At 38.0% G+C, this 25,812-nt stretch overlaps 1 protein-coding gene across 1 annotated transcript in view; it reads right to left on the minus strand.

The window, feature by feature from the left end:
* The window catches only part of LOC135078870 (uncharacterized), a 152,160-nt gene extending 126,765 nt beyond the window's left edge, over positions 1-25,395 (minus strand). The window contains exon 1 of the mRNA XM_063973437.1: positions 24,698-25,395. Coding sequence (XP_063829507.1) covers positions 24,698-24,979 — 282 coding nt within the window. The 5' untranslated portion in view covers positions 24,980-25,395. The remainder of the gene's footprint in view (positions 1-24,697) is intronic.
* Between the last annotated feature and the right edge of the window lie 417 nt (positions 25,396-25,812).

The raw sequence follows: 25,812 nt of genomic DNA on the forward strand, positions 1-25,812 counted from the left end.
TCTGAGGTGGAATTGTGTAAAGCAATCGTAATCATTTGACAGTTCATAACGTACTGTTACATCCCTCTGACGTACATAAAACCCCTGATGCCCAGAAAATCCTGCGGCATCAGCATTTTTGCCCGAGTTGGCTCGCCCGCTTCACGGGCTCGCCAGTTCTTCGCTACCACTCGTGCGTGACGGCTGCCTCTTTCAAATCCAATCATTGTATTTTATTTTAGCTAGAATAATTAGCCTTTTTTAAAAAGACTCTATCAAAGCCCGGCCTAACATTGGTGGCAGCTCAAGGGATTTATAAAATCCTCGGTACCGCGTCCGAAGTATAGTATAGTGAACAAACAGTGTGTGTGCAAGTGATCCAAGTTCGAACTCAGAATCTCACCGTATCTCACTGTATCTCGCCGTATCTCACCGTTTCTCGTCGCATCACACTGCATCATCGCTGTACCTCTTCGTGTCCCGCTACATTTCACCGTGTCCCACTGTTCCCGCTGTGTCCCGCAACCGTCGTCGAACTCACCATCATCGCTGGCCCTGAAAGAAAATACTTACCATCTCCACTGCATCCTGAAGAAGAATCTCATCGCTGTATCCTGCTCCGCCGTATCCCGATTTGCCGCAACCTGAAATAAATATCATCCTAACTCAAGACAATCAACGCGTAACACCGTGCCTGAGACGCCCTTATCGCTCCGGAATGCAGCCGCTTCCCGTCGTCGCGCTCACGTTCGCCGTCTACGCAACATTGTAGTGAGTCTGGCCTTTGTTCTTTGTACCTTATCTAATATTCAATTGACTCAATTCTTTGTGTGGCGTTGTGACCAATTTTATCGTGTAATCCTTTTGTAATCATTTACGGTTTAAGAAGTTTAACTTTACATCAATTCAAAATGTCAAAATCAGAGTTCAGAGTACCCAAGGACGTGCTCCCCGTACCGGTAGACGTGGACTTGCCAATGTCGGAGGACGATAGAGCCACAAGCCCAGTAGCGGACGTCCAAAGGGAAAAAAGGGGCAGAAAACCTGCTCCCTCAACTATTGCAATGAATTTAGACCTCAGTATCCTCCTAAAATTCATAAAGCCATACGATGGCAGTAGAGAAACTTTAAACTCTTTTATCATAAACTGCAACAACGCCTACAACTTAGCCACGGAAACCCAAAAACATATAGTTTTTAAATACATATTATGCCAACTTCAAGGGAAAGCGGAAGTCGCGTGCTCCATAAAAGAATTCACCAATTGGGAACAATTGAAGGAATTCTTGAAAACTCAATTCAGTGAGCGTAAACATTATGCGCACCTGCTAATGGACCTCCAGGAAAGTAAGCAGGGCGGTAATGAAAACGTCAGCCAGTACGCGCTCCGAGTCGAGACATGCCTGTCCCAACTCCTGACGGAGATATCGTTGTCGCACACTAAAGTCAAAGAAATTCCCGGTAGGACAGCCGCAATGGAGGATCTCGCTCTCCACCATTTCTTAATGGGATTACATCCCCGTATCTCCAATATAGTGAGATGTCGCTCACCATCAACCCTCAACGAAGCCGTAAACCTCGCCGTATCCGAAGAACGGATACAACAGACTCTATACAAAAAACCTGTTCCCGACCAAAGACCCAACAACAATAACAATAATCGATTCACGAGACCCCGTCAGAATTTCAACAACCAACAACAAAGTTCTCAATCTCAACCTCAACCTTCGGGTTCCAACTCCGCTGTCGTATGTCGATACTGCAAAGCCCCAGGGCACACTATCGACGTCTGTCGAAAACGAGAATACAATAACAGAATGAGGGGTCAAAGGCCTCCACTCAACACCCCAAATCCTCAATTCCGTAGGGTCAACTTCAACCAGGACCAACAGGAGGACGACGAGGGTCATGACGAAGTTGACTTCAATCCCTCCGAAAATTTAAACGAGTAGTGGACTCCCGGCGGTGTCCCGCGAGTCCAAAACGCAAACCAACCCTGATTCCAAATGAAAAGACACCCACTGTATCCACTGCATCCACTGTATCCTCTGTATCCACCGTATCCACTGTATCCGCCAAACCAAAGGCGACCGCTGTATCCACTGCATCCACTGTATCCACTGTATCCGCCGAACTAAAGGCGACCGCTGTATCCACTGTATCCGCCAAACCAAAGGCGACCACTGTATCCACTGCATCCACTGTATCCACTGCATCCTCTGTATCCACTGCATCCACTGTATCCGCCAAACCAAAGGCGACCACTGTATCCACTGCATCCACTGTATCCGCCAAACCAAAGGCGACCACTGTATCCTCTGCATCAAAGCCAACCACCGTATCCACTGTATCCGCTGAGTCAAAGTCAACCACTGTATCAAATGCAAAATCCACTACACCCAAGCGCAGGCCTTCCCTGACGACTCCGCTAAGTGAAAAAAACACACAAATTTACGAAATATCATTTGATCCCTCAATCAAATCGTTACCACATGTTGTAATCAACACAGCCGCTTCTGAAATGCCACTGTCGCTTTTAATTGACACAGGTTCTTCAATAAGCCTACTCAAAAAGTCGTGTATCAAACCTCAAACTCCGCTGAACGAGGAAAAGCTCAAACTTAAGGGCTTTAACTCTGCTGACGAATCCGTCCCAACGTTGGGCTCACTTAATTTGGCGTTATACATAAAAGACAAACCCAAAGTTTCCATCAAACACAAATTCCACGTAGTGGGAGACATTGATTTCCCCTACGACGGCATCGTGGGTAACGACCTCCTTAACCAATTCAATGGCAGCATCGACTTCACGCGCGAAGCCCTGAAGCTTGGAAAACATATCCTGAAGTTATTCTTTACGGATCCTTATTACACCGTTCCAGCACGCTCAGAGAAAGTAATAGAGTGTTCAGTTTCTAATCCTGACCTTAAAGAAGGTGTCATTCTAGATCAGCATATATCTCAGAACCTACTAATATCAAACTGCTTAGTAAAAGTCAAGGAAAATGATAAAATTAACATAACAGTCGCCAATACTTCAGAACAGCCAATAAATATCAAAACAAATCTCAATCTTCACCTGGAACCTCTTCATACCTCTGCGTATCCTGTCCATACTAGTAGACAAACGACATCCAAACGAACTGAAGAAGTAATAAATTCACTCAGAGCAAATCACTTGAACCAAGAAGAGAGAGATGCTCTTATAGATCTCTGCTCCCAATACTCAGATATCTTCCACTTGCCAGGCGATCAATTAACTTTCACCACTGCTCTCGACCACAAAATCAAAACTACAGTCGACGAACCAGTTCACACCAAATCCTACAGATTCCCAGAATGCCATAAGCAGGAGGTAGAATCGCAAATCAACCAAATGCTTGACCAAAACATTATCGAGCCCTCTTCATCGCCGTGGAGCTCTCCCATATGGATAGTTCCCAAAAAACTAGATTCCCAAGGAAGACGAAAATGGAGAGTTGTCATCGACTATAGGAAGTTGAACAACATCACTATAGGCGAAACCTATCCCATTCCCCAAATCCATGAAATCCTCGACCAGCTAGGCAAGAGCAAATACTTCAGCACTCTGGATCTTACCTCTGGCTTCCATCAAATTCTCGTATCTCCTGAAGACGCACCCAAAACCGCGTTCTCCGTCCCTCAGGGACATTTCCAATTCAATAGGATGCCATTTGGGCTTAAAAATGCGCCATCCACCTTCCAAAAACTCATGAACAACTGCCTTTCTGGCCTTCAGGGTACACGATGCTTCGTCTACTTAGACGATATCGTCGTGTACTCACCTGACCTATTTTCCCAAATCGACAACCTCAAAATCGTCTTCAACAGAATCCGTAGTTTCAATTTAAAACTCCAGCCGGACAAGTGTGAGTTCCTCCGGAAGGAAGTGGCTTACCTTGGCCATATCATCAGTGAAAATGGCGTTAAGCCTAACCCCGACAAGACCAACGCCGTAACAGAATTTCCAGTACCCCAATCTCCAAAAGATGTGAAATCTTTCCTGGGTTTAGTCTCCTATTATAGGAGATTCATATCAGATTTCTCAAAACTAGCTAAACCCTTAACTTCCCTCCTTAAAAAGGACACGCCTTTTAATTGGCAAAACGAGCAACAACTCGCATTCGAATCCCTAAAAAACAAACTTGTCTCAGCCCCGATTTTAGCTTATCCAGACTTTACACAACCCTTCCTTCTGACTTGCGACGCTTCCAACTATGCGATATCCGCAATATTATCCCAAGGTCCCGTGGGACGAGACCGTCCCATTGCATACGCATCTCGCACTCTCAATAAGGCGGAATGCAATTACAGTGTAACTGAAAAGGAATGCCTAGCAATCCTGTTCGGCACTAAAACGTTTCGACCTTACCTCTATGGAACCCGTTTCACAATCATCACAGACCACAAACCCCTTCAATGGCTTTTTAATTGCAAGGACCCCGGGTCTCGCTTAGTCCGGTGGCGCCTAAAACTGGAAGAGTTCGAGTATAATATCCAATATAAAAAAGGCAAAGTAAACGCCAATGCTGACGCATTATCTCGACATCCTGTAAATCCAATAATTCCTACCGACTCTCCACCGCAATTAGAAGCTCCAAATCAACTTGATCCTGTCCAATCCGCTGATAACAGAAATAATGACTTACCTTTTAGTCCGCTCACGCTGGATGACCTAAATATTCAGCTCCCGCATACTTCTGAAAATGATAGTGACAGTATACCTAACATTGACCTATTAGATGATGATCGTGAAATCACATTCCCATCCAGTCCTGAAGAAACTAACCCGACTCAATCCCCTGAACCTGCAATTCCTACTACAACTACTCCTGATCCTACACCTTCTACAAGTAAAAACATTCCCGCTGAATCCAATCCTGAAATGCAAGAAAACTTACCTCCTCAGCCACTCCTAGATGCTCCCGATCCATCACCTGGAAATCAAGATACCTTACCTCAGCTCCTCCCAACGCCTGACTCTCCCCTGCAAGATCCTGAAACACTTAACCTAAGTCCCAACTTACCTTCAAGTCCAGAACACGTAGCCCTCGGTGATGATTACTCCAAATTCCTGAAAGAAATCAATAATAAAAACAGAAATTATAACACAAAGGTGTTAGAACATAATCAATCCCTATTGAAATCTCATGCCAAAATCCTACTAGTCCCTACGTCCATCGATTTAGACGAATCGAATGCCTATATCTCCGAAATTCTTGAACAAGCTACAGACCCCAAAGAAATACTGTATTCAGAAAAACAACTATACTCATTCGAGAGAATCCCTGACATTAACAATAAATCAATTTATCTTATCTATCCTAAAGTAAACCACTTTGACGAGTGTACTTACCCAGAAATATTCCAAACATTGAAAACTGTAAGAAACCACTTATTAGAATCAACAGATGACGTAATCGAAATCGCATTACCTGACTTTAAAAATCCATTCCAAAAACATTCTTTTGCTAAAATATACAACATCATTGTCTACCTTTTCCACGACACTAATATTACAGTAAATATCTACCACAACAATATAATTCATCCAAGCCTTAGTGAAATAAAGAAAATCCTAAGAGAAAATCACGACCTCCCGATTGCTGGCCATTTGGGTTGCAATCGAATGCTAAGCCGAATCCAAGAACGCTATTACTGGAAAGGAATGAAAAGCGACGTAGAATCATACATTAAAAACTGCACTTCCTGTCAGGAAAACAAGGCCCTAAGACGAACAAACAAGGCGCCCATGCAGATAACCACCACTTCTACTAGCCCTTTTCAAAGAATAGCCCTGGACATTGTAGGTCCACTTCCCGAATCAGGTCCCGCAAAACTTAAATATATACTAACAATACAGGATGATCTAACCAAATTCTCGGTAGCTTATCCTTTACGTAGTGTCTCTTCCGAAGAAACAACCGACTGTCTGGTCCACTTCATTTCCCTATTCGGCATCCCAGTTTCAATTCTCACTGATCAAGGCACAAACTTTACCGCTGACCTCTTTAAAAAGACCTGTTCCTTCCTCAAAATAAAACAGATATGGTCCACTCCGTATCATCCACAAACTCAAGGAGCTCTGGAAAGAAGTCATTCGACACTTAAAGAATATCTGAAGTCTTACGTTAACGAGAACCAAGATGATTGGCCCCGTTACGTTTACACGGCTATCCTAGCTTACAATTCAGCCATTCATAGTACCACGAACTTCACCCCTTACGAACTACTGTTTGGGCACAAGGCCTTTATTCCCGATTCCATTTACAGTCAAGACCTCACTACTTACCCCGACTACGTCCGGATGCTCCAACACCGACTTAAATTATCCTGGGAACGGGCTGTTGAAAACATCGAAAAATCCAAAGAAAGATCCAAAGGCTACTACGATAGCAGGACTCGTCCCGTTAAATACAAAGTGGGAGACTTTGTATATTTGAAAAATCATGTAAGACTGCGTAAAGCACTTTCACCTATATGGAAAGGTCCATACAAGGTTATTGCTGTTCATAACAACAATACCCTCACTCTTTTAATCAATAGACGTCACGTCAAACATCACTGCGACGAGGTGAAATTAGCTGGCGTCTTTCCTAGTTCTCCTTAGTTAAGTAATATAATAGGTTAGTTATCACTAGACGTTAGAACTTACTTTTAATTTGTTTATTTTCAGCGTGTCGGCTACGGCTACGCCAAGTTTCATAACACCAATACCCACAAGTTCGGGCATCTATTTTGATTATATTGGAAAAGCCAAAATCATTAGTGGAAATTTAAGGATACTGATTCCATTAGACATTTCATATATAAGGCCGCATATACAAAATATTAATCAGGAACTGGATAAGGTCAAATTCATTTGCGAAAAAATAAAACCGCTAGATAATTCCGAGTGCTTTAACATCCTTCAACCTTTTGCAATCCGTTTTAAAGATATAATCAAAGATTATTCTTCAATAACTCATTTAATAGACAGTAGAGTAAAACGTAGCGCATGGATCCCCGGAATAGGCTCCCTTATGAAGCAGATCTTCGGTACTCTGGACGAAGATGATGCTATCAAATACGATGCGGCTATAAAACATGTACAAAACAACCAAAAGAGATTAGCTTCATTAATGAAAGATCACATATTAGTCACTACATCTGTATTATCCGCTTATAATGAAACATTAAGTAAAATCAAGGTTAACGAAGATAATCTCAGTGCAGCTATCAACAAGCTCTCAGCCAAACTTATAAATATCTCTGATACTACCAATAGTCTATTAATAACTTCTGAAATAAATGAAATTTTCACCAATTTAGAATCATCTTTGCTTACCATATCGTTTCAGATCGAAGACATAATCAATGCAATCTTATTTAGTAATGTTAATGTCATTCATCCGTCAGTAATAACTCCGCAACAACTTTATAGAGAGCTTGCCGATAACTACCGACACTTACCCAGTGATTTGGAACTTGCCGTAGACTTAGATATAAATTTGATTCATGTTATTTTAAATCTTAGTAATTTAGTTAGCTATTATGTTAGTAATAAGATAATGTTTGTACTACAAGTGCCCCTAGTAGGTCCACGCCAGTTTTATTTGTATAATAATATACCGTTACCAACTCCTCATAACTTAACAACACCAGACTCATTCAGCGTTGTAATACCTAGCCATAAGTATATCCTTATAACAAAGGACAAACTACACTACAATAACTTGGATTCCCTCGAAAAGTGCAAACATACCAATAAGCAAAACTATATCTGTGAATCAGTGAATGTGTTCCCAACCAGTGAAAACCCCAATTGTGAAAGTGAACTATTATCTAAAGTAATAACAAAACTACCTAATCAGTGTCGAACGGAATTTATCCGTGGTAATTTGGACGTTTGGAAACCACTCCGGAATAATAAGTGGATATTTGTTCAGTCCACCTTAAGTAAATTGTCAATAGATTGTTCCAACTCCGAAACTTTAGAAACTAATATTATAGGAACCGGAATCATAGAAATCCCAACATCTTGTAAAGCTTATTGTAAAGATACCCAATTGATACCTAAGAATAATGTATTAAATATAACTTTACCTTCATCTAACTTAGACTTTAATTTGATTAATGACAGTTGTTGTAATATCCGTAAATTTAAAGAAATGGCCGATGGTGTACCCAACATCAAATTAAAAGATCTCGATCTGAATAAAGTAAATTTTGGAAAATACACTAATGATAAAATTTTAACCGAATTAAATAAAGTTATTCAAGAACCACATATCATTAAATACGGGGCACACTATTCATCGTTTATCCTATTCCTAATCATAATCGTAATAATTGTAATAGTCTATAAGTATAATAATTTTACTAAAATAAAAACAGGCAGCATTCACGAAGTCGAACAAATCGAACTCGCGATTAAATCTAAAGTAGAATCTGAATCCGAACAGAACCCGGGAACCTCATTCCCCAAAATTCGCAGGAATCTATAGATAAATTTACCTAAAACCATAAACTTAGGAGATTTAACCCCTAAGTTTATTCTTGATGGGGGGAGGTGTTACATCCCTCTGACGTACATAAAACCCCTGATGCCCAGAAAATCCTGCGGCATCAGCATTTTTGCCCGAGTTGGCTCGCCCGCTTCACGGGCTCGCCAGTTCTTCGCTACCACTCGTGCGTGACGGCTGCCTCTTTCAAATCCAATCATTGTATTTTATTTTAGCTAGAATAATTAGCCTTTTTTAAAAAGACTCTATCAAAGCCCGGCCTAACAGTACGAAAAAATCCGTTAAACAAAGCGTTTGACAGAATAATCGTACGTTATGAACTGTCAAATGATAACGATTGCTTTACACAATTCCACCTCAGAAGTATAAAACCCTTGATGAAGAGGAACTATTTGAGGACCTCGATAGTCCCGTACATTTACGTTTGTGTATTAGTTACTTCATACACTTATTACGTACGTTGTTATACACCCAACCATGTAATTTGTGAACTCTACAAAAAGATTAGTAACATAGATAGGTACTCTAATATTATGTGTTAAGATGTAATATTCTGCGACAACCTATTTTAGGCAATTGTTGTTTCTTTTTTGTTTAAATCTCTACCACAGGTAACTTAATAATACCGCTTAGAAGACGAGCCGTTTTTACTTAAAAAAAAAATGCTGTTTATAGCTGCTGTATAAAAATAGAGGAAGCTCTAACTTTTACCGTTATAGAAAACATTCTTGAAGTAAGCACTGACTTATTCATGGCTTGATTGAGATGACCAGTTTGAAGTGATACAGGAATCAACTGCCTTCTATGGGTCTGACTGGAGGCTTGGCCAAGTCGTAAAAAAACTTATCCTGTTCTTTGACTATATGAAAGCAATGACCCTACATAGATAGGTATAATATAAAAAGGAGTAAAGTTTTTAGGTTGACGTAGATTTGATAAATGATCCTATCCCCTCCCGTTTTTTCCTTTTGAGGTTCGGAACCCTAAAAATCATGAAGGGTTGAATGAGAGAGAAAGGTGTAATTTTGTATTATTAATGTTTTAATAACAAACGCGCAACTAACTCCATGATAGATCGAGTGCCTACATGATCAAAGCTTTGGGCAGAAGCTCGTACATTTTTGGCGCCCTAATACTACTATGTCAGATGCCACTGTGTTTAAATCAATTATCCGGCCTCTGTAGGTCTAGGTATGAACATAAAGTTATGGTTACTTTAGTAGCATAATGTTTGCAATTTGCATTTGCAAATTATCTTTGTACAATCCACCTACATACTAATCCGTTTATGAATTATTATCAGTGTCAGAACGGAAACAACATTATGATTTAAAATATGTTTTCGAACTAAAGTTCTACACGGATAAACTTCATTCATAATTTCGATTAGGTACGGTGTGTCATCGATAAATTAACAAACCATTAGGTAATTAGTATTTTATTATGATTGACTAACCTTTTACCAATACCTTGCTTCCAAAGTGCAATTTATGTGTTTTTTCTATGTATTGGCAATAGGTAACCTTAATGCCTCATTGACCACACTAAGTTCTAGCAAATTATTAACTTGACCGGGTAATTAGGTATTTCATTGGTCATAAAGATATGGGGTCCCGTAGTAACTCATGGGAATGGTGTTGTGTTCGCAAGCTAACACTCACCTTTCAATAGGCTATATTAATGAGATGACGTATCGTATTCATTAAGAGATGTTATTAAACATGGGTGGTATTTCATATTTCAGGTAAAAAAATTAAAGTTTACTTTAGTACGTAGACATAAAGTTATAAGAACCGGGTAATCTAGGTACTGCAGAAGTTTAAGAAAGTTGTATCACACATGAATAAATAACGAAAAAAATTTTTTTGGTCTAAAAGTAGCCATGAACTGTTGTTATGTTAACTGAATGTCACGGAAACATTATTTCTAAATCTGTATGCTGATAAATCGGATACCACCACAACAACACGATTACAAACAGATCCCAAATACATTCAAATCGATTTAAGAATCGTAATGGGCAAGCTTTAATCAACATTTTTAATCCACTTGCACCAGTAACCATGGGAACTGCAAGTGTTCGCAGCTTCGCATTTCACTTTCTTGCGATTAAACCGTCTCAGACTAATCGTTACTATCTCTTCTTACCGAGCATTTGAATTGCGCAATTGAGGTAATAATGAGCTAGGCCGTATTACAGAACAATACTCAAGTTTAAGTCGGCAGTGTTAAAAATATAGTAAGAGTTTGGAAAGTGTGATTCTGTACATTGATTACAGTACAATGTAAAGTCTCTATTTACACTTATTTCACAAATGGGATGTGTTGGTTGACTGAAATGAAAGTCATGTAGGTATCATGAACTCTATTATAATAAGAATACCACAGGACCATAGGCATAAGTGAGTATTTTATAGAAGTCAAGCAATAATGTGCGTAAAAAAGTTTTTGTGTAATTAAACATTTTAGAGCTCTACTCTATTCACATTAAATTCGGTAGTAAATATTATTTAAACTGATTAAAGCAGTTGCGAAGTTAATAGTCCTTTGTATATCTCCTGGTAACTCCCACAATCTAGATTTCCACACGATACTATGAAAATGTACCACAATGCCAAAATAGTGATGCTGCTAATGTTTTAGCTACCACAATTACAAAATAGATCAACCTATTTAAAAAGATTAAATAATTTCTTTAAGAAAACAAACAGAAATAAATTAGACGAGTCGTTTTACCAGTCAACGTGATTGCTATGGAAAGAATGAGAACAACGTTATTTTGTAAAAACATTACATGTGCTTCCGTTTTTCCCACGAAGAAAGTATGTTTATTAAATTGCGGTCTCACTTATATGGTATGTGAAGGACATGTTTAATAATATTATTGATGCAACTAAAACATCCTTTTGTAATTTCTTTTAAGTTATTCCTATAATTAGTTTTATATGAAAAGCCAAAAAGTTTCATAAACGAACTGATCAGCTTAGTAAAAAGCTTTCCTTCTCTCTGAGGTCAGCTAATTTATGGACTCAACATGACGTGTCATAAGAACCAGAGGACAGCACGTGAACAGTGTGACTCTGAGAGATGTTCAGATCATGGCTTAGGTACCCTTTTGTATTCCAACAAGAACATAGGAACGGGAACATAAATAAATGCTTAAATGGAAAAAAGTTATAGTACAAATAAACAATGCAAGTTTACTTGTATTTTTTATGGCATTCCTCTTTCTGCCAACTCACTTAATATGTGTTTTGTATCATATTTCATAATAATTATATTGTTTATCCCAGTCTAAGACAAATTAAACACGTATCCAACGGTTTGACTAGCATTAGTCATCCAGTCGACTATTTACTGTATATTCGTTATACAAAACCCGTTAAAGAAATAACAAAATGACACTATCAAATATTTGTAACCGGCTTAAGTGTGCATTGCAATTTGCAATGAGTCTAGTGCAGGAGCAGAAAGTGTGCAACTATTTGCAAGTATCAGCCACAAGGAAAATGTTACTCCACTCAGCACGTGGATGTATTACTTCAGGTAATATTGTCACAACGGAATGAACTCGAGCACAAAATGTAGTCTAGATTTAAGAATTTACATATATTTCAAGTTTTGGCAATTTTTAAAACAGGTTTTTGTGAAGTTCATCCAAACAGGATTAAACGAGTCTTGATAATGAAATTTAAAATGTCTACCATCTTTACGAATACGTAATCCTTTTAAAAATCGTATAAATCGAGTTCCTCATAGCTAACGGTCGTTCTGGCCGTTATTAACAAGAAAATTGTGTACCTTACTGAACTCGGATTTTGGAGCAACCTAGGCGTTTTCTGCAACAAGCTGTTACTCCAAAATAGTATGGCTAGTCCAATACCTAGTTAATTGCTTAAACTTTAAAACTATTGTTATAATAAAATATTATTAAAATGTGAAGTAAACTATGTTAGTAACCTCATTATTAATTCACGACAAGAGTATTACGTAATTAGAGCACAGTTTAAATGGAACAACATTAACAGCAAAGGATTCGATGTTATGGTAATGGCTCCTGCCGACAGTCTTGTCCGACATCTTTACGATATTCCATATTTATGCTAATATCTGTAAGTAATACACGCTGCTAGTCGAGAAGGACACTTCTTCACAGCATTCAATACACTAATTGCATAACTGTACTGTACACCACCATATTTTGCTGCTCTCGTTGACGTATACACCAACCGTTATTTTAAACATCATAAACTGCATTTCACGTCAAAACTGAGTTTTTAATGTTTTATAACGTAAAGCTTACGAGCACGAATGTACGCGACGAAAAGATAATGAACACAAATAAATAAATCTGCGACTGACAGCCGTTTCAAGAGGATTCACTTGGATTTCTATTATTGTAGCGACACAATATTATGAAATGTGTACATAAATCAAGTTGACGTTACCGGTATTAAACATTATTTTATTAATAGTCGTTAACTTCAAAATCAATGCAATTTAAAAGTTTGTACGAATAGAATCTATCTATAAAATTATTTTTACAACACTAAGAATATAACTTTTAATAAAAGCAAATAGCATGCACAAAAAACAACGTAACCAGTAACCGTATCTCTATGATGTATCTGTAATTATCACGTCCGAGTCTCGAGTTAGATTCGTCACGTATTATGACAGGTCCAAGGGAACTTTTTACGCGAATATTGCTTTTAACTTTGATATATTGTTTGGTATTCGGGAATGTTACGTGTGACCCAAAACTGCCTCGCGGGATCTCCATCATGTCAGCGGACCGCGCGACTTTCACCGAGTGTTCTATTTCAGTGCGACATAATTTTTTAATCATCCCGGCCGACAGCTGGACTATTGTTTGCTGGTGCACGTGACGTCAACGTCGCAGATGGGATACATTATTGCATGCAAAGAAACTTCTATTGTAATAATTGAGATGGAAAGTTTGGCAATATCTGAGATCTGAAGATCAAACAATAGGTAGTATTCTGAAAATACTGAAACAATTTTAGAAAACCGTTTAACATCGGTAATTTAGAATATTGTAAGGATAAATAATATGGGCTACAAAATAAGCCATGCAAATATTATGTAGGTAGGCAACTTCCGTATGTTGCGGTTAAGAGATACTTCTTAGTCTTACCTGTTCTTACGTTAAAACAAGACACTTTAGGCATCGTAATAATTTTGTTGAATACCTACTTACTATAAAATAATTCTTGATATTGCAACATTAGACATTGCAAGATCCGAAGGCACTAGCAAAGTACTCGTAGGTAACTATTTAAGAACTATGTTGTAACAAAAACGCGTCTAATAGCTTTTAGCGCGATGTCACATTCGCTAACCGTAATGCCCCTGAAACCAGCGCTTCGACGACAACACCGATTACTCGCTTCGTTAAACATTAAAGAGTTTCCTCTCGATTGGTCGAGCAATCGATTACTTTGAAGTTATATTTAAACTGAACATTGCGTCAATAATTCTCACACGAGTTATTAACTACGCCATGTTTTACAAAACGTGTAAACTAAGGCTTACCACACACAGCCAGGCACTAAGTTACGCAAGTCAGCTTTGTGGAAAAAATATCTAGAAACCAATTCACAACACTAGATTTAACTTGAGGAGACTCTAAAATCTTATTACCATGAAAAACTTTTTCACCGAATTTGTATTTCTTAAATCCTGAAGCCCAAAATAGATCATAAACTTATTTTATTTTGTTTACTGAGTTGCAGAGTCTTGTAATTTGCAGAATTTCTGAGAAGTTCGTAAAGACTTCGAAAAACTTTTAAGAAATTCTTTAAGTTTTTAACTTTTCAGAAAACATAAAAGGAGTTGGCCCATAATTCCTTAATAAATAATTTTGTAACTAACGAGGTTGTTGCTTTTTTCTTCTTTTATTCGAATTAATGTATTGTATTTTCGCGTCAAATAAAGATTTTCTATTTCTTTAACTAAGAAGATTTTGTTGAAATGATGATGATTTTTCTAAGCAAAGGCTACCGCATATTGTGGCAGTGCCATTACCACCAGTATTTATAAGCTGTTTGTCGTCTACGGTCCACAACTACTTAAACTACCTTTAAAGCGGTGTTTACACTGTCTCCTAAAACGACGATTGTCTCCAATAAGTGGTATTGTCCCTATGACGCCCGCGACATCCGCGTCACATTATACGACAAAGACGTTTTGGTATGGTCCATCTCTCACCTAAACCCGTTGTTTTGATGGTAATTCAGGCCGTACGCGAATAGTTTTCAGAAAACAAACCCCGCAATGTTCGTTTGCAAATTACGCCCCTTACAAAGATATAAATAATGTATGTGAATACTTTGCACGTCTTCGTTGTACATATACCCATGTGTATAATTTTTCACAGTACAAAACAAAAAGTCTAACAAAAAAACTTTCGGTTTGAGTAGGTAAGTTAAGTTCAAATTAAGATTGAATTAAAGTCCTGTTTGATAAACAACGTCATTTATTTTTAGAATGAATGCAACAGCTTTGTATCCCGGTGCTTATTTACACATAGAACAACGCCTGTATTGTGCTATCTTTCGCTAGTGACTTTAGATACGCGTAATTTATGGAAGCGATACGATAATGTCCTCAGCACCAATATGTGATGTTTGTATGCAGATTGCAGACGCGTGTACTTAATAACATGTCCAATTCTTCCGCGTTTGGGTCGCCTCCAATAACATGTACATGGTAAACCATGCCGTCCATACTCGTAAAGGTACAACACTGTCTTATTTTAGACACTCTATGAGCTGCTTTTAATAGAACATGTCCATTAACAGAGCAGTGCATCTTCATTTTAACTGGAAGATATACAGTGTGTCCGGGCATGTAGTGATCAAACTTTAAGGGCGTAATCTATGGACAATTTTATCGATGAAAATACTTCAAATTTGGGGCCTGACCCATTTCTCGAAAAATTACATCGATTTAAGTTTTTAATTTTTAGTTTACACCTGTTCTTTAAAAAACAAGTGAAAGCGTGGGTAGCTTAACATTAATAAGCAAATATTTTATATCATGCGATAGCCAATGTAGCCTTAGAGAATTGTTTAAAGAAATTGGCATTCTCACGGCCGCTTCACAATACATCTTAAACTGTATTCTATTTATTCAAAAAAATATTACTGAATTCAAAAAGAAAAGTGATATTCACCAAATTAACACTAGAAATAAAAATAAATTGGCTATACCCGCTTTTAGACTTAATAAAGTGTTTGCCTCTTTTATGGGACAAGGTATCCATTTTTATAACAAAGTCCCTGATAAATATAAAGAGCTACCGTATAATAAATTTAAAGATATAGTTAAAGATCACATGCTTAAAAAAGCCTATTATACAACTCGAGATTTTCTTAATGATAAGTCATCCTGGGAGTAGGATTATGGTCCTCTCATGCTCGCACTAAAAAGAATTAAAATGAAAAGTAATGTATAAACTCATAATAATTTCTCAAATGTTATAGTGTCATGCTTCTCAATCGGGACTGTTACTTAGCTTTATTATTAGTTTTTTATTTTAAAGAGATAACTTGGAATTGTCATTCTCACTAAAATGTCTCTGGGGTGGTGGCGTAGTGAGGCGGGTCGTTACATTCCCTCTAATATGGTCGAGTGAAGCGATGGCTGGTTCACTCGTCATGTCTGTGAACAGGCGCTGCTTTCGGGGACTGGTCAATCCAAGTTATTCAAATTTATGTATGCGAGTCATTTCTACTAGTATCTTAATATGTAAGTCTAGATATTAGCACGTCACTACCTTGTTTATACCACGCAATCTTGTATACCCATTCTTATAAGATACACCATACAAGAATGCATGGTAAATTCAGTGAACTGCTCCTGAATCGAATGTACCTACTACTACTATTTCTATTTATTTATATTAACCGGCAGACAGTGGTGACTGAGTTTGTTGCGGCGCTTCTTCTCAGCACTTGCCAAATGTTGGTCTCGAAGCGCTGGTAGGGTAAAAAGATTATGAGACATGTAGAGGCTCCTTAAGAGCAAAATGACGATTTGTAAGAACTATTTATTAGTCCAAACAAATAAAGAAATTTTGACTTTGACTTTGACTTTGACAATAAAATTATCTATTAGTAGAAGAAGAAAACAGACACAAGTTTCATACATTTTATGGGAGTAAGAATGGATTTAATTAGAAAAATACATTACTTTTTTCACTTCTTTTTCAGTTATTTTCCAACACAAGAAAAACCAGGTCGTTATGGTATGTTTTATTTGCATTGTATTATTAGTATTTGAGCTATTCTACAAAACGAATGTTTTATTAGTCTACGTCTATTAGTTTCGACGTAATTGTTGAACAAAGATACCCCTTCCCAGCGGCGGTCAGGCCCCAAATTTGAAGTATTTTCACCGATAAAATTGTCCATAGATTTTAAAGCCTTTAAAGTTTGATCACTACATGCCCGGACACACTGTATAATAACTTTGAAACATCTCATCCTCATGTTGCAGTGTAATTTTACTACTGGACATTAGTTTTTGGTTCGCAGTGTTGAAGCCAAATATTCAAAACTGCAAAATGAATTACTACGAGTATTTATAGGAATCTCATTGGAAAAATTTCAATGACTACCTACTTGGTACTTTATTGTTGCCAATTTTTACCGGCTATGTCTACACCGCAGCGTTTAAAATTATCTAGATACCATTTTGCACATGCAAATCTTATTCATCATGAAGACACATCTCGTGACCGGTTAAGATCGTTTTTATCACGAGTAGGTAGTTTTAACATCGACTCTTATATTGAAAGTGCATTTCCAACTACACTAAGAGCATTGCGTTTATGGCGATGTTTTCACTGTAGCTTCTGCAATGCCTTAAAAGATTACAGAGAAAGCGTTTAAAAGAAACAAAGTGAGATTTAATTCCAGATCCTATAAACATTGTCGGTGCAATTTTTATACTAAGTGCCAGCAATGTGCGAAGATAAAAATATATTTGCACCAAGCAGTTATTCCTTTGCATTGAAACTTAGGTTTTAAGCACTGATGCGATTTGAATCTCTTTTTTTTTAAATGCCAGCTTGCATAAATATTGGCTATTCACAAAGTCCATCGTTCATCACAATGATCGATCTGAAGAGCGCGGCATAACTCCTCAGGCATTACGCCACTGCCCAACGTCTCGAAATAAAACACCGTCGACTCCTGATTTTATCTCTTCATTTTACAGAGATTGCAATGACCGATGCGTAGGTACAAGGCAGTGGCTCTCAACCTGTCATTGATCCTTATGAAACTACTAATAATGCCCATGATCCGCAAGTAACATACAATCCAAACTTAGGTACCTATGATCCCAATATGAATGTATAGCAGGGATGTGCTTCCATTGGATTTTTAAGAGGCAATTAATAAAGCTTACCTACGTTAGAGGACTGCTTTTACATAGGGTTGGAAACCTCTGGCATAGGCACACACTGCATCGTCCGGCTCACATTCTAGACATCCGAACCGGTTCTCTACTGCGACTACAGGTACAGAAAAGTGATAGTCATCTGATGCTAAACCTTGCTCGTCGGTTCGACTTTCCTTATGGTAACATGGTTACACTGTCTCTGAAGATCTAAAAATATCCTAATATGAAATGTTGCGCAAACACCATAAATAAACTGGTAATAGAGCAGGGAATAGTTTTACTTGAATAATTCTATTAAATTTTACACGCAGAAAGGAATTTTGGACAAAATGCTGGACAATAAATGGAAAGGGTCCTATCTAGATGTGTGAAAGAAGTACCGTCTATCTACAAAATTATCAAGAACCTGGGTTATACCATGAAGCTAAAGATAAAAATGGAGGGCAGAGTTGGAACAAAAACTTGAGTCAAATACCTACTTATATCTATCTCGCTCTCTGCGGCCCTACCTCTCTTTTTAGTGTGAACTGTAGTATTGCTATCTTCTGATTTAAATCTCCTTGTAAATTCTTCGAAATAGCCAATTCACTAACCAAATCAGAAGTTAAACAAATAAATAATTAATATTTGAAACTAAGATTACCTAGTTAAATAAAAAATCACAAAATTGTCGGCCATTTAGGCTTAATGTGTTGGCGAATCAGGGAATTACAATCCCAATTCCTGGGTAATCGGTACCATGTGGCAACATCGGCCCAATCCGGCCCATCATGGCGGTTGTTTACTATTTTGTTTATTAAGCAGTTAATTTCGTTTGAGATTGTTTACAGGAAATAATCATTGTTTTATCACAAGAATTGGTGCAAAATTTTGTAGTGCGTGGTTGCGGTAGTACGTGGTGTCCTGGAAGTGACATAAGATTCCACGCGTAAGTGTTTATTTCGTGATTTCCGACATTGGATCATTGTAAACATTTTTCACATTTTTTACAGTAATTTCTTCCTAAAACGTTTTACCAGTAATTACACTTATCATTTTTAATGATACCTATGTAAAGAAATAAAGATTTTACATTGGTTTCATTGAATTTGAGCAATTTTATATTTTTTGTTTATTTAGAAAGAGCGAGTCTGCCCACAGAGAGCGAGATAGTGATACTTAGTTTGTGCTTCAAGTAGGTATTCGGAGAGTGGCCTCCATTTTTATCTGTAGCTTCATGGGTTATACTCATAGCATATTCTGGAAAACTCGTGCCATAATTTAATTTAATAACTGCCTTGGCTTTACTTGTAAAATGTTAAATGTATGCGTCGCACCTTTAGGCATTATAAGTTGATAAATATTACAACGTAGTAAAATAGTTTGTGTGTGATAAAAATCAATACGTACTTCAGATTAATTATTCTTAAAATTATAATGTAGGTACCACAACATGTGCAATCTAAAAAGCAGCTCTACTTTTTCGCTACCTCATAACAATCGCAAAAACGAATGGATTACGACAGCGCTTTTCTTCAGCGCAGTAAAAGCATAGGTACTTAAAGAAACTCATAAAGTCATTAATTTTAATGTGGTCTCTGCAAAAGTAACGGCCAATGGAATTGCGCAATCCAGCGTCCTAACGTTCGAGTCATCGCTGCAAAGCTACGAAGTTCTCTACCACTACCTAGATGATCTAATGTTCGGCTGTAATGTGTACACAATGATGTCGTCTGTCCTTGATCAATGAAATAGCCAGTCAGCCATCAATTGTCCATTATTTACAAACATGTGCGAACAAAATACGATTTGTAGCAAGTTTTACTAGTAGCAACCGAATGCAGTTTTATTTTTACCGGATACGTTATTGGAAACATTTTGGTCTACGAGCAATATTCTAGAAACACGATCTTTAACTGGACAAACAGTAACAAGTATTCACAATATGAACTGTTATTACTGGTTTTGAATGGCAATAAAGTTTCTCTTGCCGCTTTAAATAAACAAATGTCCATTATGTATGAGAACTTCTGTTCATACCAATAGCCACTATTATTAGATTGACATGTCTCTGACATAGCCTGTTGTGGTTTTGAATGTGTACCAACTTGATCATAATTATTAAGAATTTATTTATTTACAGTCTGCAGAATTTGAGCAATTTTTTTTAACCTCAGTAGTCGGAATTGGTCTATTTATAACTTCGCTATCGGTGCATTGTGCCAAAGTTTTGCCATCACCGCCACAAATGGAAACGTGACAATCAAAATTATGTAACACGAGAGTTCTCGGACTATACTTTGAGTGTTTCGATGCGAGTGCGTACCGATTGTTACTGCTAATTAATTGAATGGTACGAGTAGTATTATACAGCCCGCATGTGGCACGCGCTCTGCCACTTAACGTGTTCCTAATTCACCTCGTTGCGACATCACTTTCTCCTGCAATTAGTTAGCATACGCTACCGAGGCTACTGTCTGTAGCTGCCTTGCTCGCAAATTTCACACTTCATTTTGCGCACTGTATTCCTATGCAGGATCTAATTTTTATTGTTATTTTGGAGGTCGTAGACGTGTTGACTTAGAAACGCAAGGATGTGCACGTCAAAGTATGTCACTTCCAACAGCGTCCGATATTTAAATGCCAATTCAGCCCAATACGAAGGATATTTTTATTTGAACCCAATGAGGTAACCGTTTCTCGTAAATAAGACGAACGAGGTGAAAGTGTGCACAGTGACAGATGTACGGTTACCCCATTTACGTCGGATGGAGAGTGTCAAAATTATTTGGGTGAAACGTTCGCATCAAGATGTGGAGTTAAGAGATTTCGATTTCAGCGATCACTTTCATCTTCGTCGTTAATCCTCTTTATTCATCATGAACTGATAATAAATAATTTAACTAACATAAAAGGCCAAGGATAAGTCCAGAAGTAGGTAAGTAGGCCTATTAAAGTTGGTGTGTAGTTTATTTGTAGGTACAGTTGACAGCACATCAAACAACATTATTTTGTTGCAAAGTACCTACATAGTACCTAATACAATGAACGGTAAAGCTTTGTTTGTTGTTGTTAGCCTGGTATTAGCCTGTTGTCAGTCTATACATGTAAGTAGTAAGCGGTCGTCTTCTGCTGCGCCAACGCTCAGTGCAGTTAGATGCACCAGGTCTTTAGGTGGGCGTGCTTCCTGATTGGCACTAAACGAATCGTCGTCTGCGCTGCCTCATTATCGTATTAAAACAATGTGTTTGGCTTCATTCGCTACTTTGTTTGGTGCATTGACTCTAAAGACCATACGAGAATTTCATGGATGACATTGCTTTAAACCACTCAAATAAATTGGGGGCAATAATGTGTACGTAAATAACCGCATATCTCATGTGACAATATTAAACAAAGAACAATTATGCGATTCCAAACACCCTGCTGTCAAGGCACAGTTACGGCGCAGAAAAATACAATGAACTGTCTGGATTGTTATGTTATACAATTAGCTAGCTAACAATTAGGTAACATCAGTTTCAGAAAGATTTGGTTCAAAAAGTTTCAGTTACAGGTAAGTTTATAGGAGTAAAGTATCCATAAGAATTAAATGTTTATATAGGCAAGCATACTTAGTAGAAATGTAGAGATTCAGTCATATTTACACTACGAGTATTAGGTAGGTACTACTGAGTTTATGAATATGAAATGAAACATGAATTAAGTAGAGGTTACAACTGAAATACAGACAAACCGTTATGTCACAGTTGGTATTGTCTGGCACATCTAGGTATGCCGATTACTTACACAAAGACATTGTAGCTTTTGTTATATCTATTGTTTGTCATGTTTGCAAGTGACTAAAACGGTTAATAAGCCATTCACCACATACATTCACTCCGAGTGCGCATAGAATCAAAATTATTTTGTCGATTTAGTTTGCAAGTGGGTTAAGGCGCTGCCTATAACTGTAAGCCAAAGCCTATTCTCTTAACTGCTGTTAGCGCCGTAAAAAAGTAGAATGAAAAAACAAAATGACTGCGTCTCTGATCTAATGATCTGTCCTCAAATAAAAACATGTGACTCGCTATGGAATTCTTTTGTCTGCAGAAATTTCACAAGCTTATTATTACTTATTATGAAAAATATATCAGATCCGGTACTTTAATTGCTTAGGTACACGATAACTAATTAACTGGCGTTAATTTAATACAACAATTGGCGCCACAATGGATTTGTCCTTTAGTTTTTTGAGGAAATGCTTGATATTTAGCGTTAATGACAAAAAGTTAATTGGTTAACCGTGATCTTTGCAGCGAGAACTGCGACCGCAAGCGCCGTGATAGTATAAACTGCGAAACCACAACTCTACTTCTTTTATAGGTCACTCCAAGAAAACTAGTTTTGATTTTACGATTCTAAAAATTGCAAGTATACCACAAGGTGCAAAAAAGAATTATGAAAAATACTTAGCTGCCTAAATTACGTCATAATCGTAGGATGGCTCCATCAAAGCAAATAATGATTTACTTACTTGATTTGAACTGATTTGATTAGAGTTGTCTAGATCAACATTATAGAGATTTGAGCACAGATTAAGGCTAGAATTTGGTCCAAATTATTGAGGCAACCCAATCAAGGTCAATCTGTGTCACTTGCGTTTGAATCTAGTTTGAGTAACATTTCATAATATAGAGCTCATAACTTTACCAATAAAATCCAAGCGAAAAACAGCCAGCTTGTTGAATATATCAAGCGAGAGCTATGATCATCAAAAATACATACAAAAAGCGGTAGGCAAGGTTTAACATTGCCGTTTGTCGCAGTCGACAAAGCCGCGCAAATCCGCGGTTCAATGACAACGCAAACAATGCCTGACGACGGATTCAAGCACGAACCCAACTCAGATTCCAGTAGCGAACTCAGTCGGAAAACTAACTGAAATTCAATTGGAGAATGGATAGTTCTAGAATCATACACAATATTACATATTTAGGTGTGTTACAGGAAAACGTTTTCCATAGAACTGTGAGATACGAGTAGGTAAGTGTTTTATGTCTTACATTTCTTATCTAATAGACGATAAACAGACCATAGAGTTCACAGGAAAACTTAAAATTACAAGAAAATATTTACACAAATCGTATTAGGTACATACAAGTCTGAAATAAAAGGCTTTCAAAAGGGTCACTATCTACGTATTAAATCAAAATTGGTGTTTTTCATTTGGTTAATTCAATTATGCCTTTTATGTTTTACACACAATAAGTGAAAATAACTAGGCTTTCTCGATGCAATCGGATACAAACGATTCTAAGAATAATAGCTAACATCAAAATAGGGTTTTGCGAGTATTGAGTTGATCAACTTCGATTGATTGATTACATAGTAATTGCTCTAATCCAATTCGACTTTCCATTCAATTCGATGTTATTAGGATAATTGAGAATCAACGACCGTTTGAAGATAACCAAGTATGCCATCAATTTCCTATCAAATTGCAAAGAACATGATTGGATATTTTTACTTTGAATATTGCCAAACTGAGCGCTAAAAGTTTTATAAGTAGTTGAGGCTAAGAATTTCGTTCAATCAAAAGTAATCATGTAATCAAAAATTATTGGCTCCCGACAGGATATGAATCCACGACCACAACTTTGGTTTTTTTGATAGCCAATTTCTGACAAGTATCAAGATGGGATAGAGCCACTTAGAATGCAACAATAAAGGAAGGAGTTCCTTAGTGCGCCACTGTTGAACTCATTATTGTATCAATGGAGAAATCAGCAGTGTGGGCGATGCTATGGCGAAACACCAGCGAAATGCATCAGCCGATCGAGACACATTTGAATGCACAGCACATAGCGCAAACCAAATGTGTCTGCCTACATTGTTACTTCTCGTTTAGGAGCGTGTTCGTGGACTGACAAAAGAATTATTGTTGAATGCGATTCAAAAGGTTAATATGGTCAGTCTGTACAATATTTTGTGTTAACTTTTAACTGGATCAATCAATTCAGTACTGACCACTAAAAATATTAAATGAGTATGAATTGTATTGATATTATCGATTAATTTACCTAAGTTTCAAATCACTTATACCTTTATCAAATAATGTTATCGCAGATAATTACAGGAATCGATAATTTGGCGAAAGTAATAAAACACTTGTAAGACATGCGATTTCGATAGAAAGTAAATCTACAGCAGATTATAAATTATTGTTAATAGTATAATAAACGGTAACATGTTACGAATCAATAAAAATAGATATTATTATTTGAAATAAAATTAGCCTGATATTTTTTAATATCTAAATCAAAGAAACAGTCATTGTTCATTAGTGTAATCGACTATGAATCACATAGCAAGGTTGCAACTATTGCTTAGCTATAAGTTGATAATATAATAACATTATTAATCACTTCTTCAATCTTCGATTCAATGAGCTTCAGAAACTTTAAGCACTGCTAAAGTGCAACCATTTTCTCATTTTTAAAGCTCTCCTCACCATTCAGCTTTTAATTAATGCTTAACGTCTTAATTATTTTAATTCGCAAGGCAGTAATGTCAAGCGGTAAGTAAGTAATGAAGAAATTAAAGTGAATGAAACGTTGGTGTTTTATAGTTTAGAAACAAAGAAAGTATACATTTTGAAATGTAGAGTCGGTGAATGTAAACAGTGAGTTCTACGTTCAACACTGAGGATATTTTACATACTTACCTACCTATTTCATTTTACTTATGTAATGTTGTTGCTTAGATCAGGATCTAGCATCTACTAAATCACTAAAGCCCACCTGTTTCTGAGTTTTATCCGGAAGTATGATGGAGAGGTCAAACGAGCGATTCTTCTTGTCCCGATTGGCGGATCGCATCAGCTTAGACGAGGACCTCGTGATGCTGTGGGCCTTCTCCGGCAGCTTCAGCGCCACGATGGACATGCTGCGCGACAGCCGCCGGCCCAGCTTGCGCGTGCGCAGCGACATGGACCCGCTCAGCCCGCGCTTGCGGCCCTCCCCGGGACCACCGGCCACCGGGGACACCTCCTCCACGCCACCCTCCTCACTAACACCAGCCATCGCACTATCCAATTTGCACCACCAGAAACGTCAACATTCACATCTCCAACATAACCATGTCACAGAACCAAACACACGCGAGAAAGTCCTCTGTCATTGAGTCATCTTCACACGGATGTCTAGACAAAGAGACAAATGCACTTCTCAATTGCCGATCCACATCGTGACTGCGCGCCGATGCCGGAGATCACCGTGCAGTTCAGACGGACACAATGCGGATCATATGGTCACAGAGCCGGTTTCGGGCCGATCCTTCGATTTCGTTTGTTATTGAATAATGGCCCGTAGTTTTACAACCGCACACTGTTGTGAATGAGCAGTTATTGTAGCTAGAGTGTTGTTGCGTTCAAAATAGGGCGCGTTATCGTCGAGCGTGTTGCGTGCGGCGCGAGAGATCGCGACGTGCGCGCGGGCGATCGCGGTCGGAGCGACTACAGGCTCGGGAGACAGGCCGGCCTGCGGCGAAGGCGCGCCGCCCCCGCCGCCGCCACAACAAGCCACAATCAAATTACTTATCAAATCGCATTGGAGCACTAAATGCTGCGACACAAAACAAATGCTGACACAGCTGAGACGCGCTCCCACGAGATGGTTAGCTTTCAAATGGTGGATTGGCTTACACATGCGTTGACATCTGTGAAGCTAACTGTTAATCTAAAATCAACTTCACGAAACAACCTCAATAAACTAGATTTAATAGGTATATTCTCTGAAATGGATATCGTAGAGTCGAATAGGTACATGATATTGTAACGTTAGAGCTACAGACAGGCTAGCTCGTTACAGGTCAATAGATCTCAAGGTGATCGTGTTTCTAAATAAGGCTCGTGTGT

This window comes from Ostrinia nubilalis, chromosome 15, assembly GCF_963855985.1.
Source record: "Ostrinia nubilalis chromosome 15, ilOstNubi1.1, whole genome shotgun sequence".
Taxonomy (NCBI): Eukaryota; Metazoa; Arthropoda; class Insecta; order Lepidoptera; family Crambidae; genus Ostrinia; species Ostrinia nubilalis.